Source organism: Ochotona princeps, chromosome 19 (genome assembly GCF_030435755.1).
Source record: "Ochotona princeps isolate mOchPri1 chromosome 19, mOchPri1.hap1, whole genome shotgun sequence".
Lineage (NCBI taxonomy): Eukaryota > Metazoa > Chordata > Mammalia > Lagomorpha > Ochotonidae > Ochotona > Ochotona princeps.
The window spans coordinates 44373301-44390763 of NC_080850.1; the positions used below are offsets into that span (position 1 = coordinate 44373301).

Consider the following 17463-nt stretch of genomic DNA (forward strand, 5'->3'; position numbering starts at 1 on the left):
TATCCAGATCATCACATACGCCAATGTCTTAGTGTTTCTCCTACATTCTCTTACAACAATATGATAATCTCAAGTCTTAAATTTAGATTTTTGATCCATCTTGACGTCGTATTTTATAGTTGGGGTGAGGCAGGGATCTAATTTCCTTCTACATATATGCATCCAATTTTACCAGCACCATTTACTAAATAGATTATCCTGTCTCCAGTGGATGATGTGAGTGTGTGAGAGAGTGTGTGTGTGTGTGTGTGTGTTTGAAAAATCATCTGGCTCTTGTGTGTGAGGATTATCTTTTGTGCAGATATGTTCCATTGGTTCATGTGTTGGCTTTTATGCCAATACCATGTTGTTGTAATTACTACAGTTTTGTAATATGCTTGAAAGTCAGGTATTATAATGCCTCCAGCTTGATTTCTCCTGCTCAGGGTTAGTTTGGCTTTTGTTGGATTTTTGTGATTGCATGTGAATTATGGGATAAATTAAAATAAATTAGGATAAAGAAACTTGTGGTTTATCTGATTGGGATTGCATTAATTCATAAATTTCTTTAGGTAGCACACACATTTTAATGATACCAATTATTCCATTTCATGAGCAAGGGATATTTTGTTTTCAATTCTATGTGTTTGTCCTTGATAAACACTTTCACTAGTATCTGAAAATTTTCATTGTGGAGATCTTTCCAATTTTGATACCATTTATTTTTTTCATCCATAATTGCTATTTTTATTAATAATTTATTATTATAAATGTATCACTTAATTTGTTATTACAATAATACAATGAATAAGCATGCTGAAATGGACATCCTTGTGTTATTCCAGATCTGGGGGAAATGTTTTCATCTTGTCCCCTTTAGTATGATATTTGCTATTCATTTTCATGTATAGCCTTTATGTATAGCCTAATTTTGAGGTACGTTCTTTCTATACCCAATTTCTGCAGTTTCTTTCATGAAGAGATGTAAAACTTTGTTAAATGCATTCTTCTCATACTTTGAAATGACCATCTGGTTTAAATGACTTCAAATTAAAAATTTTAAATTATAAAAATGTGAAGAATATACGTATCACTTGTCCACACAATTCTTGCATTTCCCAGATTTTCCTTGCTACTGATAACATGCTAATGTGCTTTAACAGAAGTTTCTCTTTTGTCGCTCTCCCTCACTCACACTTCCCCACGCTTTCAGAGAAGAGATAGAGCATGACTTAGCAGAAAATTGCCCTTCCCAGATTTTTTGGTCAAGCCAAAGTTCTTATATTTAGGCTGTCTTTTTCCAAAGTCTATCTCTGTGTCTTCTGAAAATGACTGTATGCTTTGTATCACTGAAACTCGGAAGTAGTGCCTGTCTATCTCCCACCTGGTGTAGAATGTATCTCATCTCATGGAGTTGGTGTGTGTTTGCTTTCAACATTAGCTACATCCATGGCAAAGCCTCCTTCAGTCGCCTTCCCTACCAGGAGGATTTTCTCATGTCTCTTCCATTTATTCATCATGGCCAGTGAATGATGAGCATGAATGTAAAGATACCCTAAATCTTGTTACCTACCAGAAAAGTGAAAATAAATCACAAAATATGTACTATCTTGCACATTTAAAACTGGTAAAGTTTAAATTATCTAAGTGTGCTAAATAATATCGATAGGACATAGACAAAATGTACTAACTATTAGATTGAATCTATATATAGCCAATGCAGAATAATTAAGCAACACTTTCAAAATAAAACAAGCCTATGCACACTTTGGATCTATAATTTCAATCCATAAAGAAACATTCATGTAGTTGATACTTGTTGCATTATTTATGCTGGCAGTAAGTCAGAACTGGAGTTTCTGACTCAAGAACAGATAAGAAGTTGCAGTGGTTATGCTAGAGAACTAATTCTTTAAGCTATTTTTTTAGCTTCAAATTTTAACAATGTTTGACATTTTGCCACATTCACTTCATATGTATATACTTTACACATACATATCTTATTTTTTCTTAAACAGATATTGATATAACCAAGTGTGGTCTTCATGATAACCATAATGTGGATAAAGAAAGACTCTAGTGTACATGGCATGATTCAGTGCAACAGTGTTTATAACTAAATACCAATAATATGGCATCTGCATAATTTTATGCTCCATATTAATGATAAGACATAAGAGAAAATATGTAATCTTTGTCTTTCTGGTCCTGGTATATTTTATCTGTCATAATAATATTAGTCCCATCTATTTTATTGCAAATGTCAAGCTTTCTTTTTTATGACTAATACTCCATTATATGAATATACCACATTTTCTTTATCAGTTCACCATATGGTGGACACCTAAGCTGATTGCCTATCTTTGCTCTTGTGAATTTAGTTGCTATATAGATGGAAGTGTAGTTATCTCTTATACAAATTTCATTTCCTTTGAATATATCTCCAGTAGTGGTTGGGAGGTTCCTATAGCAGATTTATTGTTAGTTTTCTCTTGCATTTCCATGCCAATTTCTGTAATGATCGTGACAGTCTGTATTTCTACTGCATTCTGTTTTAGGGTGCTCTTTCCTCACACCATTGCCAGTATTTATTTTTTGATTTTTGGTTCGTAGCCATTCTTAACTGCAGTGAAGTAGTATTTTTTTACCGTGGCTTTTATTTGCATTCCTCTAATGGATAGTAACTGTGAGCTTTGTTTCATGTGTCTATGGGTCATTTGTATTGCATTCTTTGAACAAGATTGTATTTATATCATTTTCTCATTTCTTAATTTTTTTGTTTTGTTATTGAATATTTTGGGGGGTGTTACTGTTCCTGTATATTAATCCTCTATCAGTGCAAGTATTTTCTCCCATTCTGTTGGTGCTCTTCTTACTCTGTTATCTATTTTTATAGAATCCATTTATAAGAATAGAGATAAGTATAAGAAATAAGGTTAGAAATAGGAATAAGATTTTAATGTAAATTAAAATCTGTACCTGTGAGAAGGAATGTCAGAAAGAAAAGCTGATAACAATTAAGAGAAATAAGAAGTCAGGGAAATAATCAAAAGTGATTTATTTAACCATCTGAAGGCTGAGATTATTAGCCATTCAAACATCTGTAATTTCTAGCGAGAAAAAAAAAAAATAGTCTTGCCCTGAAGTAATCATCATCTACGTTAGGGATGGGATCAAGAGAAGCAACTGCTCTCACTGTGCTGGTTCCCTATTGCTACTATGCCAGATCAGCACAGACATTGGAGTTTATAAGGAAGGGTTGAGATCAGGAGGTGGCCAGGGCTGCTCCTGCCCGGCAGCTCTGGGGAAGAGCACCTCTTTGCAGCCCTTGGTGCCTGATACCAATTACTGTCCTCAAAGCATCTCTCCAATGGGAACTTCTGTCATCACAGTTCTTACTGGCCTGCTATGATAACGTCGTCCTCATCTAGATCTTCCAAGATAAGCTTCCCAGGTCAACACACATGACTTAGTCTCATCTCCCAAATCCCTGGACACTCATGGTTTGCACTGCAGGGTGTGGAGAATAACATTGGTGGGAGTGGGTAGATGTCCGGGATAGGAGGTATCATGGCATTTACCATATAGAGAAAAAAAATTCAAAGGACAGCAAGAAATTTTCTGACAGCAAAATTTCTTGCTGTGAGAGTCAAACTATAGTATCAAGCAAAAATAGCCAGGAAGAAATCAACATGGAACTATGTATACATATTGAATAAAGAATAAAATGAAACAGATTGAAATGAGGAAAAAAATATGTTTAAATGTAACCAGAGAAGTGGAAGATAATATGAAAAATTACTTCAGAATGGAAAATGTAGACTTGACAAAAATGAAGATCCTGTAAAAGTAACAATAAAAATGTTAAAAGAATTGCAAACTGGAACAGTAAAAGGAGCATATTATGATTTCTTGAAACATAGCAATTGTTTTAAATATGTATACCGAGGTAAGCCTGAATGTAAGTTAAATGACACTAGTAATGAGAAGATAACAGATTTTAAAAAGAAATGATGCGACATACTATAGACTTTCTCAAGAATTTAATGAACAACACCATTTTTTCAGATCCAATACAAAAGTACTTCAATTTTCATGAAGCATGATCATTAAAGGATATTTATTTTTGCTGCCAACTCCTTAAAAATATATTCATGATCATCATAATACACATTGCCCATGAATTTTTTAAGGCTGCATGTATGCAGATTTCAAACATTTTTGAAATTTACCTTATTTGATTACTTTTTTAAAATGTATCAGTGTCATCATTTTTAAAATAGGACTCAGTGTAAGAAACTAATAGGATAGTATACTTACTCTAATGTGCTTTCCCATGAATGTTTGAAGTATTCTATTTCCATAACCTGAGAAAACAAGTCAGAAATGAAAGTGATGCATTGTTTTGCATGAATAAAAAAGGTGGAGGAGCAGCTGTGGAAATTGAAATCCTCCAGTGAGAGTTTTATTTCAGGTGGTGGAACAGACGCAGCCTTTAGGCACCAAAGGAGAAGCAGCGAAATGACTCAAAAGAGCTCTACTTGAAGATGAACTTCATTCTGTAGAAAGTACTGTGCATTGCTTAAAAAAATACAGTGGCAAGAGGCAAAAGACTTACATAATCCAAAGCAAGAGAATATTTTCTTGTTATTCATCCCTAAGGTCATTTCACATAGGAAACAGAATGTTCTCAAAAGTGGTGCTTGGCTATTGTGTATTTTGCCTTGATTAAAAATATACTTTAAATTTTTAAAAAATGGAATGTTCTTGGTAGTTGCTAAATGAAAATAAGGGTGACTTTGGCATATTATGTTGCAAATTATTCTTCCAATGTAAAAGCAATTAGCAGGCATTGTTACCTGTGTGGCAAATTTTGTTTCAGGGGATATGGATGCTAGAAGAACCCTTATTTAACAAGCCACTTAACTGCAACTAAAAAATGAATGGAAAAGCCACTTTAAAACATGATGGTGGTCTTAATGCCATGAAGTAGTAGACCAGTGGCAACCAGCATCGGAGTGCAGAGCGAGCAGGAGATGGGTGGGAACTGATTGATCCAAGGATACTTCATGCTTTTGTTTGAACAAGTTTAACTTCTGCACTTTCCAAAACCCACCTGCATGGACTGTCCCCAGCTCATCTTTCACTCCATTCTGTGTTCCATGTGTTCAAGGGTCTTTCTATTTCCATGGCAACTCTGCATTCTGACTTCTCTGTACTGTTGGCACTAAAGGCATTGGCAGAAGAGAAAACAACTCATGTATTTGGTTTCTTACACATAGAAAATCCTCACTTGTCCCAAACTCAGTTGAGTGTGTAAAAAAAGACGCGTCCAGAGAATGAAATCAATTACTTATTTCTTATGAAGGACTCCATATAAGTAAGAAAGAAATGGACTTTTAAAATGAAAATGTTTCAATAGATCTTTACTGAAAGGAGATTTGTAAGTGACATAGCCACAGTGAAATATAATGCTTGCCTATTAAAGTAGGTTAAAAAGTAAATACCTATATCACCCAATACTAGTGAAATTCTGTGAAACTGCATTTCTCAAGAATTTGTAGAAATAAGGAAAAGGGGATTTGGCTGCTGTAGAACTCAGTTCTGTGGATTTTTCTGTAAGAAATGAAATATATATCACATAATATCACTCTTAGGTATTAATAGTAGAGAAATAAATGTTTTTTCTTCCATAAAAACTTGCATACTAATTATCTTCTATTGCCAATAACATGAAAAACCCGAGCCAATTGCCTTCATCTGTTTGACATGTTGAATTATTCCACAACAGTAAAATGAAATCAAATACACAGAGAAATTTGAATACATTTAAAGGAGTCATAGTTACTTGAAAAAGCTGATCTCCAAAATATTTCATCCCATTTATCATAATTCCTTAAAAATTAGGAATTGCAGAGATAAAGAATCGATAAGTGGTACCCAGGAGTTAGGAGAGTCGGGGGTGAAGACGAGCAACAAGGTCAGATAGCAGAAAGTGTTTGTCTCCGGACAGCAGAGGGGGCATGCAGATCTATACACGTGATAAAATGTCACCACGTTAAACAGAAAAACACCTAGAAATGAACTTGTACAGCAAATAGGAAATGTGGGTGAGGTCTATGGTTTTCTGTTAAAATTAGTATAATCACTGCGTTATGTTTAGACGACGCTGGTGGTTTTGGGAGAAGTTGGATGATGGGTATGTGGAGCTGCTCTGTGCCATTTTTGCAGCTGCTTGTATGTTTATAGTTTCATTAAATTTTTTTAAAAAGAGGTTTTTCCAAAGTGGGATTTGTCAAACAAGACTGGTGTTAAAAAAGGCTATTTAAAATGAAAATCCTATCAAGATACAACATAAACAGGCTGCTGAAAATCTAAGAGAAAAGGAAAAAAATCTGAAAAAATGAATGGAAGGCAGAGGGATTTCAGCCAGTTGCAGAGATGCCCAGCACTTGCCTCCGTCCCATGGAAGAGCCAGCAGCACAAGGGGAGACAAAGACTCTTGAGACAAGAAGTGAATGGAGCAGTGTGCAGCTCAGCAACCCAGAAAAGCCAGCATGGAGAAGAACCACACACACCTCATCCCTCCCTGCCGCCTCCCCAGCCAGGGCCATCATTTGCCAAGGAAAACAGCAATCTGCAGAACTCCCACTGAAGGTTGGCGTCACTGCAGGCTGGCAGTCCTAGCTAAGGCAGAACTGGATAGCTCTCACTGGCTTTAGATCCAGCTTGAAAAGCTGTATGGGATCCAGGGTACAGCTTTCTTAAAAAGCCAAAAACAAACAAACAAAACCTCACCTTTCCTCTGTCTTCTGTGAAGAGTCCCAGACTGGAGCTGCTGCTGCTGCTGTCCAGCCACGATGGACTCTGTTCCGTCTTACGGACAGCGGGCAGGAGCCCCCTGAACCAGTGTCCTTTACAGGCCAGAGAGCAGGTCCCTCTGTTTGCTATGAGATGGGTGACCCAAGCCACGGAGTCACAATTGCCTGGGCTATTTGATCTAGGGAAATCCCACTGCTTTTTGGGGCTGTGTGCCAGGGGCACCAATCCACAAACCTTGAGGACCATACCTGAATAAGGCCTCTTCTATATTCATTAGCACAGTGTGATGTGTAGCAATGGCACAAGTGCCAACATCACCCTTGCATGCACCATGGAGTGTGGGCGTTACAGCCTTGTCTGCTCACTGGCACTGTACCCAGGGAGTAAGACTCACTCACCAGTAGTACCTTTGGAATCCTGTGTGCATCCCTGTCCTTCTGGCCGGTGACTGCCAGTCCACAGTCTTATGGATGTTCATCTTGGGTCACCGGGAGGGCTTTTCAAGTCTCACAACACTTCCAGGCTTGAGCCTGATAGTGCACCATCCAACCATAACTCCACTGTTCAGGAAAGAACCCCTTCAATTCTTGTAGCTTGTGAAATGAAGCTGTTGGAACTATACTCCCTAGAGTCACCTAAGGTCCTCAGGGACCAAGGAAACACCCTCTCCATATCACACTTCTCTGGACATACGTCTTCCAGTGTACAATCCCCAGCATAACCTACATATGAAGCGTGGTAACTGGGAGGTGCCTCCACAGCATGCAGGGTCTCTGGCACCATATCGGCTGCTCTGCCCGTCCTGGCAGCATCTGCACCTGCCATGTGCCTGAGGAAGGCCATATTTCCACTCCCTCATTAAAGACCTATGGCTGAAACAAGAGTGAAGAAGCATCTGGCGTAATGGGATATAGTACTTGTACTTGGTGCTTATCTTTTAGAGGATGAAGATTCAGAATATATCTGAAATATAAGGAAATGACAGTAGCAACAAAACTCCAATGAAGATGTAGGAAAAGTTCCTGAATAGACATTTATCAAAAGAATATTACCGATGATCAACAAATATAAGAAAAATGTGCAATACTAATAGCCTTGAGATTAATGCAAATCAAAACTACTTTAAATCAGACCTGTTTGAATGTCTGTTATTACAATAATAAACAAACTATAAAGGTGTAGCAAAATTCTTACATAGCTTGGTAGTTTGGTGAAAATTAGTACAGCCACTATGGAAGCCAGTATTTAAATTTCTTTAATGCTAGAAATACAACTGACCATATGTTCCAGCAATGTCACTAATGTAATCGCATGACATGGAACTCATTGTACCAAAGGTATACCACCTCTGCTGTTTTTATTGCTGCAATATTCCCAGTAAGCAAGATATGGAATCAACATATGTGCCCTGAATCTGATGAACGGATAAGGAAGATGTTGTATATGAACACAGTGGAATATTTCTCAACCATAATAAATACAATTTATCATTTCCGACATAATGGATGGAACTGAGAACATCATGCTGAGTGAAATAAACCAGACACAGAAGGACAGATACTGCATGTTCTTCCTCATATGCAGAAGCAAAAAATGTTCAATGTTACTAATGTATTACTAGAGTAATGGTGATTATTACTTTATGCTGGGAGAGATAAGGGTGAAAGAAAAAAAAATTAGATACTGGGTGCCATGTCAGATTTAAAGAAATATGTTCACAGTATATAAGGTAATACAGGAGTACATGTAGTTGATAAAATCCTGTATTAACTGTATGAAAAAATAAAAAGGAACTCAAAGCTTCTAATACTACATGTCGAAAAGAGGGAAATGGCTACCTTTTGATCAATTCATCTTATATGCATCCATTGAAATGTCACACTAAGCCACAAATAGGTACTGTTGGTTAATTTGAATATCAAAGTAAAGAGGATGAGGCTGTGTCTAACTTGGTTTTAAAGCCTGTATAGTTGTATATTTGTGGTGTGCTTGTTATATTGAGGGACATGTCTGAGGTTGATTGTCAAGAGTCTGACCACAATAGAGTCTAAGACCACAGCAGACAGGTAGTGTAAGTGCTTTAAGCATTATGTTAACATCCTGCGTGTATATATATAATCACCTGTAATTCAAAGTAGATCAAAGTACACAGTGTAAGAATGCATAAAGAAATGAAGCATACTGAGTAACCTTTATGCCACACACTTTTCTGTGCATTCATACGTTATGACCCTCAGACATACTATCACACGCATTTCATCTTCACAGGGTGTGAACAGTATACTCAATAGTGTTGATTCTCTTCCCAAGATGAGAGCACTAATATAGAGGACGATGCGCTAAAGGAGGCTTTCTCCCAGCCCCAGTGCAAGGACTTAATGTGCGGAAGGCATAAAGACATTTCCGGTGTAAGCTCTGGGTCAATCGAGGGCTTTGCATATCTACCACAATTAAGGAATCCATTTCAAGGTAAAATCCCAGAAATATTTCAGTGTTTAAAATGTGAAAAATTGTGTTACACTGAATAAGTATCAACCATCAATAACTGATCAGGGTTCATTGAAGAAAAACCAAAATGAAAGATATAAATTTATTATTCAGCACTTGTTCATATACGGGGTTGAAAGGTGAGTACTTAGATAAAGGCGGCAAAAAGTCCTGGAAAGATGAAAGTAAAAGCGACTCCCATCCACCTCTCGGCTCCTATGGCGTCTGTGCTCACACATGTCCATGAAGCCTCCTCATACATACACACCCGTGAGGGAGGAAGGAGCGTGGCTATTTCAAGATAACCAGATATGTTTCACACAGATGTCGCTAATGACATCTAGAGACGTTGTAAGTTCTAATTTTAGAATAGCAGCTGTGATGTACAAAGAAATTTTTTGAAAACTGCACTAGCCCAATTTCAAATCTTTCTGAAGTTTCATTTTATTGATGCTCTCTCTGGTGGGAGATGGAAAATTATGACAAGAAAAATTCAATCTTTATTTTGAAAATACAGAAGGCTTAAGTATAAATGAGATGTAAATAAACATGCAAATGTTGTCTCCCAAGAGTCAATAGTTTCTACATTTCTGATTATTCATCTCCAAACTACAGTATGGTTTGGAGGACATCTGAATATACAGATGTTTGATTTTCTCAGTTGATTTATTCCATGTTACTTCTTCACTGCTACTACAGATGCTGTCACCTGTATATGTGCATGCTCAAAGAAACTGAGGATTTGAGGCTAATCTGCAAGTGTTCTATTTCCCTCCTTGTAGACTGTGTCTGTCCTGCAGCAAACGTTACACAGCTAAGCTCACTAGTGGAGGCATGAGTCAAGGTCTGTGTTCGTGAAGAGGATACAGAAGCAAACTGTTGACACTAAGCTCTTGGGAACAGAATGGACTACAGGAGAGAAGGGCATTGCAGTTTAGCCGATCCACATTCTGTCCTCATGGTGAAGCATGTTGTAGTCATACATGCTGTATGTGGGAGGATGGAGATGGGAAATGATGAAGTTGAATGGCGTGAAGCACACTACCTGGTCTGGAGCACAAAATCGTGAGCTCCATATCAAATACACAGTAAATGGGATAGAGTCTAGAAGGTAGACTTCACAGTTGGAAGAGAACCAGAATATCCCAAACCCCCATTCCTTTGAGCAATAGCCTCGCAGTATTCCCACGTAGTTGTCATCCATCCCAGTAGCTCTAAGCATACAAAGTCTACTTCCCACAATGTCAGCATCACTCTGCCTACACTGCCCCTTCTCACTTCGCAGTCTTAGAGGCATTTTAACTGTTCTTTGACCTTCTGAGGGGATTTGAGTGTAACAGGGAAAGGCCCGCTAGGATGAGCTGTTCGCAGTGTAGCCTGAGTGCCCCACAACTCCAGATGTTTGCTTCAGAGCCGATGCCACATTTTCAGCAACTGAATGCAACTCCAGGGGATCTGCTTCAGATCTGCTGTCTTCAGATCAGCCCTGGTGTGATGCTGTGAGGCTAAAAAGGATGGATGATTTCCAGAAAGAATGCAATTGTGTTGGACACTTCATGTCAAGCCTAGGTTGCTAGCAGGAAACAAAAACACAGGAAATAATTTATTTAATGAAGAAAATCAGGTGTTCTTATTGTGGTGACAAGAATTCAGTCATTTCTCAGGATGCGGACAGTAGAAGATTTCATCAAAACAAGGTTCTTTGGTACTATTAGTCATGGAAACGTCATGTGTGTTTAGGAAAAAATGGGTACTTCTGGCTTCTTAGAGAGGATAAAGCTGTCTCGTAGACTGTGCCTACTTCACTTGCTCTTTTTAAAGGGGGCTGGAAAACATCTATTTCCCTGAGCAATTCCTCCTGTGAAAGCGTTTTCCTTTTCTGCTTGCATGGATGCTTTTCTTCTGTCTCCTATTTTTCATACTCCTTTTGCTCTTCAGCCAGGCAAAGGCAAGGTGGAAGGCGCGGCAGCTGAAGCCCTCCTCCACCCCATGCTGCACGTGCCACTGCAGGGCATCTTTGCTGGGGAAGACACGGCAGCAGCCCAAGCACTTGTAGCCACTCTCAGGGCTCAGCAGCCACTCCGGTGGCCTGGCCCTGGGGCTCTCCTCCAGTGGGGGAAGCTCGGCTGGGCTGTCAGGCTCCTCCTCCTTCAGCACCTCCACCACGTCCTCTTCATCCCCTACGTCCCAGCCACACTCACTCTCAGTTAGGAGATCCCAAGGTGATAAGATAGGCAGGTCAGTCTCAACCGGGATTTTCCCAGAAAAGGTTATTTCCTGTACCCTCGTGTTCCTTGGTGAAGATGTCAAACCTTTCTCTGCATTCCCTAAGTCAGTCACCTCCGTTTTTCTTTGGACACGTGTGTAGTAAATTTTCATTTGCCTTTCCTTCCTCCTATGTATCTCTGGCGTACAGGGTTCGTTGGCTAAATGGTAATGAAAACAGTTATTCTGGTAGGGCGAGAGAGTCTGCTGGAGCTCTATGAACTGGAGCAGAGGCGTCTCAGAGAATCGAAGACAGGGAGCTTCTGTGAGGCACTGATGGATGCCTAGGAAAGAGAATGCCTTATGTAAGAAAAGTGAACGAAGTGTGTGTGTGTGTGTGTGCGTGTGTGTGTAGTCAGGAGGGTTGCAGATGGTCCCAAGAATGTCCCTACATTTGACATAGCAAGGATGGATGGGCAGAAATTATGTTTCAGAGTTCTGTATATAGTCATTGTCGTGAGAGATGTGTTCTTATTGTCCCTTTGTGTGGACAGTGTGGGGTGTGTCTGATGAGAGTGGGTATGTGTGCTGGTACATATCTGGTGATAGTCCTGTGCCAGTGAAAGCACATGTATATATGTGTTCAACGTATGAGGCTATGAGTGAGCAAATAATGCAGCAGCTCATGAGCACTGTTAGCCACACAGAATGCAGATAGTCCGATAAAGAAGGCCTCTGTGATATCTCAGAACATGCCCTGCAGGGCTGAAGGTGCTGTGACTGCTGGGACATGGAAGAGAGGCTGTCTATGAAACTGAATTCTCTTCATAGCAGAGGGTTTTTCTGGAGCTAATCTAGCACCAGTGAATTCAAACAGATTATCTGTAAGAGAAGATGCAGTGCACTCTAGGATTGGAAAAAAAGGCTGGTTCTGAAAGACTGTGCAGGAGTGGGTGTACAACTTTGTACCTATGTGATGCCACCACAAAATGGCAAAGATGCATGGAGAGTAAAGAGAGATGTTTGACAGAATAAGTCAAAAGATGGTGAATGAAGCCATGCTTGGTGTGAAGTGATAAAAGCTGTGATTATCTGAGGGCCTGGTTCTGTGTTAGTCTGGGTTGTTGTGATCAAGTTGCTGTATGTGTCAGCACTGCTCATGGCTCACTCATAGACCCGGTGCTCACATGTGGCTGCTGAGTCCTTGGGCACTGTATCCTGTTCTTGCTAACACATCCCCTGCGTGTCCCATCCCACAGGGCTGGCATTACTCCCACTGCTAGTGGGCATAGCTAGTGAGCAGGGATGGGGCAGACAGCTCAGCTGCACCTCTTGTCCACGTTCAGGCATCCCTTTGTCGCTACTGTACCATCTTCGTCAACAAGAGTGTGGCTGTTCTGAAACAGGGACAAAGGAAAAGCTGTCTGAGCTGGAGGCACTCTTGCCTTCTGTCTGGCTTGAGGCAGACAGGAACACTCTACCTGTCTCAGGAACATCTGCTTGAGACGTGCAGAAACCTGGGGAGCAAATATCACAGAGAACATGGAAACATGGCCTCATCTGGGTTCTGTATCCATTCACAGGAAACGCATGTCTGTGGGTGTGGAGGGCAAGAGGCAGCCATTTGAAGACCCTTTCAAACCCTTTCTCACTCACCAGGTCACAGGGGCTTTGTCCTGCCGCGGGAGGCAGAAGCAGAAGGCACTGATGGCTCTTCAGATGTTTCATTCCGCACCTGTCACCGGGTGGTCAGGACCATGCACGCAATTGCTACCCACAACATTAAACTTGCTAGCTTCAGACTGAATACATTTTTCCTTGTCTCTTTGACAAACCTATCGTTCCGTTGTTTCTCCATATTATTCTTCATAACGCTGTTTTCATTCCCTTGTGCATTCAGGTATTTGTCCTTTTTCGCATTATTCTTGAATCATAATGCTTTGATTTTCAGACGAGAGACAAAGAGTACGTGCCAACATTACAAGAGTTGGTGTTCCTGCTAAGATGTAGGTACAGGCTCCAGCAGTGTCCACTGTGGTCTGGTAGCCATAGAGTGGAGCCAGTTGCTGGGTGTCAGACACGTGCCAGCATCTCATTAACCACTGTATGCCCTACGATCCTGTTAAGACATCTGCAACTATGAGTTTTCACCTTCTCAAGGAAAATGGCGGAAAACTATCTTGAGATAAAGATGGCTTTCTTGTCTCTCAGGGAAATATTACCAGAGTTAATATTATCTGTATCATCAATATTATTGTTTAGTTGTAAGGTAAAATGTTTTCTAAATGTTTAGAGTCAGGTTTATTTTCTAGATGGCCACAACAGCCAGGGCTGAGTCAAGTTGAGGACAGGAGCCATGAGCTTCTTCCGTGTCTCTCCCACATGGAAGAGCAGGAGCCCAAACATTTGGATCATCTTTCCTGCTTTCCCCAGGCTGTTACCAGGGACCTGGATTAGAAGTAAAACAGCTGAGACATAAAACAACTCTCAAATGGGATGCCAGCATTGAGGTGACAGTTTCAGCTGCTATTGCACAACAGTGCACTCATTCAAGGAAATTAAAAGGCTGCATCTTTATTTGATTCAAAGAATGCTGAGTGTTCACTGTCTCACACTTCTGGCTGCTGTCTGTTCTTATCAAACTCTAAAATATGACTATTAATGATACATATTTTTGGTCAGGTATTGCTGGCAAAGAGAACATAATATATGTATGTTATCTTTCTGGAGTGGCTTCTGGTTTGGAGTCTTAGAATTATTATACTGTCACACAACCTTCAGTCAAGAGATTTGAGTATGTGTTGACCTGACTGTATCTGTCATTGTGTTGAGGATGCTTAATGATAGTTGTGGAAGGTTGAGTCATGCTGCTCATCTCAGATGTCGATAAATTCTGGAGCCAATGAATGTGCCTTCATGTGATGAAGAGGACTTGGAAAGCTAATGCAGGGTGTTGTGATGGAGGAATTATCCTACATGATGTAACAAGGTCCTAAATGGAATCCTAAACATTCTTTACAAAGGGTGTCAAGGAGACCAGACAGAAAGATAAATAAGACAGTGGAAGTAAGAAGTTAAGTTTAAGACAAAAGGGTGTACAAATCAAGGAGAGTAGGAAGCACTTGAAGACAAGGACATTCTCAACTGAAGCATTGGGGGAATCCAACCTTACCAATATCTTTTTAGCCTCACACGACATTTGGAATTCCTGAGCCCCAAGGACATAAGTGCAGCTTTTGAAATAATTTATAAAAATTTACAGTAAGGGACCTGGCCCAATAAACCCTTGCCTTGCCTGCACCATGATCCCACATGGACACCAGTTTATGGCCCAACTGCCCACTTCCCATCCAGCTCCCTGCTTGTGGCCTGGGAAAGCAGTGGAGGATGAGCCAATGTCTTGTGATCCTGCACCCATGTGGGAGACCCAAAGAGACTCCTGGTTCCTTGCATTGTACCGGCTCAGTTCCAGCCATTGCAGTCATTTGGGGAGTGAACCAGCAAATGGAAAATCTTTGTTTCTCCTTCTCTCTGTAAATCTACCTTTCTAATATGAAGAAGTAAATTTTTATAGAAAAATACATAGTAGGAAGTTAATCTATTAAACTTGATTTACTTCTATCTCATGGGAATGTCGTGTGTCTTCTAACTCCCTTGTTTTCTTGAGTTTAGAGTTTCTTGTTAAATTCAAAGCCTGTATGCCACATTTGAGAAATAGCAGGGACTTATGCTTTTTGTTTACATAGCATAACCTTTTTAAATATAAATTTAGCTTTCCTGAGAAATCAGGAAGAAGAGATAGGGCTCATATCTGCTGTCTATGTATATTTGTCCTTCCTTAAACACGTAGTAAGAATCTGCTGTATGATGGATTCTGTGAGCATGCAGCTCATGAAGCCAAGATCTACTTTCTTCAGCTAAAAACATTGATTGTGGAGTGGTACTTATTGAGGCAGGACACACTGTGACTGATGCATTGGCAGTGTGTGTTTCATTTATTAACAGTGCACACACTGTTAGCCATTCCCCGTCCACCCGAGCCTCTGTATCATACCTATCAACCTCCCTTGGAATTGGTTCTGAGCTGTGATTGAATTAATGGAAGAGTGACGTGTGTCCTATCCAGCATACAAACCTCTGTCCTCTACCATGCTGTTTAGCTTTCCAGCTGACTGGGCAGTTGATATTCCAGGGTCCCTTTCAGTGCTGCCTATAATGACATAATTATATTTCATTAATTATATGCCATGAATTACCACATGGAGAAGACTTGCTCTTCTGACCTGATGATAAACCTTGAATTCTAACAGAAGAAATAAATTCATAGTGCATAATTTATGGTGACCTAGTCTCTAACCAATGAATTCAGGCTGTAATGTGGTTTTGAAATAGATGATTAGACCTTGTAGTGTGTTGTAGTGTGTTGGCCTATGCATTAGATTAGGCTGTTATGTATTTTTTTTTTTGTATTTGGATCAGTATGACTGTGCTCCACACTTCTGAGTATTAACACTTCAGTAACATCTTTGAATATGCACCGATTGTATTGACTTTGAAATGGATCCAGCTTCACATCAGGCCTCTGTCAAAGGCAGCTTCCAAACAGGCGGAGCCTGAAACTTTATCGGAAGTCTCAGATCCTACTTGGAAATATTAGTTGCTACTTAAATTGTTTAGATTGGCTCAGTTCTGTCCCTTTGCTTGCACTAAACTACTCACCATCCTCAGATCGGTTACTTACTTGCTGTTAAGCTCCATGGCAACCATTCGTGTGTTATGCCCCATTTACCCAGACAGCCCGCTCAGCTCACTCTATTTGTAAACAGCTTTGCATGTTTGTGTATGTTCTGATTTTTTCACATTCGCGTGGATCCCTGCATTTAAGTCTTCACAGTCCAAACCAAAAGTTTCTATCTTAGTACATAGATTTAGTATGGCTTCTCCTGTTCCTTGCCCAGGCATCTTACAAGCACTCAGACTTTTTTGTCTCCTAATCTCCAAGAGGCCCACTTCCTTCTTCATCTAAGAAAGAACTAGTAGAAAACTTTCATCGCTTACGTTTCCAATTCTTTAAGAAAATGAAAGAAATGGTAGTTATAAAAAATAAATTAGTCTGTTTGCTGCAGAGTCACAAAGAATGACATAATGTGGGTATGACAGGCCCTAAACATCAACAAGAGCCAGGAACACTTGGCTCTGCTTTTCTCCTGCGCCCTTCACTCATAGCCTCTCCCTCTTCTCTCGCCTGGTCACCACCACAGCTGGGAACCCTGGGGTCTGCCTCACACACCGGGCAGATCCTGATAGCCCTGCTCCCAGAGAACATCCTCAGACGTACCTCGTGAAGTCTTTTCAGATTGGGGGGGATATGTGATTTCCAGATGTTTTGTCTTTTGTTTCCGCTTCATGGTCAAGTCGTTGGAGAATTACTCACATCAGCTAGTTTTTTTTTACCCTGTAAGTCAGCTTCTGGGAGTGAGTTGGTGGTAATGAGGAATGAAATGTGAGCATTCAAAAATCATATGAGAGGCTTTCCCTTCACCTAACCACAGTTCTGTCAGGTGCTCAGTACAACATCTACCTAGCTACAGGGCAGCTCAACTCATTTATGACACACTGATGACATCATTCCATTCCAGGGACTCAGTATTCCATGACTGCAGAATGGCCACAAGCCGCTGCCTTAGTTGATTGAGTTTGTCCAGTGGAGACACTATTAACTAGAATCTGTATACCGATTTAATATTAAAGACACAAACGTATAGAAGATAATTCCTCAGACTATCACATTTAATCAATGAGACTCCATAAACTAGAATTGTACAACCATGCAGGTCAATTCAAAGCAATAAACATGGAAAAGCTAGAGTTGTGAGAAACAGATTTTGAAGAGTCATGACAGAATACGTAAAAGAAGCAGAAACAAAATATCTATTGGTTGGTCTAAATATTTTTAATAAGGTTGAGTGA

The 17463-nt window shown here is 39.9% G+C and overlaps 1 protein-coding gene and 1 long non-coding RNA gene across 4 annotated transcripts; both read right to left on the reverse strand.

The window, feature by feature from the left end:
* Positions 1–1339: 1339 nt before the first annotated feature.
* Positions 1340–6951, reverse strand: LOC131482672 (uncharacterized). Of its 2 annotated transcripts, XR_009247222.1 has the most exons (5): positions 6778–6951; positions 5096–5206; positions 4300–4346; positions 2288–2443; positions 1340–1548 (listed from the first exon to the last, which is right to left on the reverse strand). It is a non-coding gene; the product is annotated as an uncharacterized LOC131482672 (long non-coding RNA). The 2 variants fall into 2 exon arrangements; XR_009247221.1 differs by lacking the exon at positions 2288–2443 and having other exon boundaries at positions 1370–1548; positions 6778–6931.
* Positions 6952–11080: 4129 nt separating this feature from the next.
* Positions 11081–17094, reverse strand: LOC131482629 (protein FAM170A-like). 2 transcript variants are annotated; one of them, XR_009247176.1, is made up of 5 exons: positions 16832–17094; positions 15629–15703; positions 12975–13010; positions 12823–12890; positions 11081–11837 (listed from the first exon to the last, which is right to left on the reverse strand). XR_009247176.1 is itself a non-coding variant. In XM_058677556.1 (4 exons), exons 1-4 carry the CDS (start codon positions 16899–16901, stop codon positions 11125–11127), a joined length of 894 nt encoding a protein of 297 aa, XP_058533539.1. In that variant the 5' UTR covers positions 16902–17094; the 3' UTR covers positions 11081–11124. The 2 variants fall into 2 exon arrangements, 1 of the variants encoding a protein (XP_058533539.1); XM_058677556.1 differs by lacking the exon at positions 12823–12890.
* Positions 17095–17463: the final 369 nt, after the last annotated feature.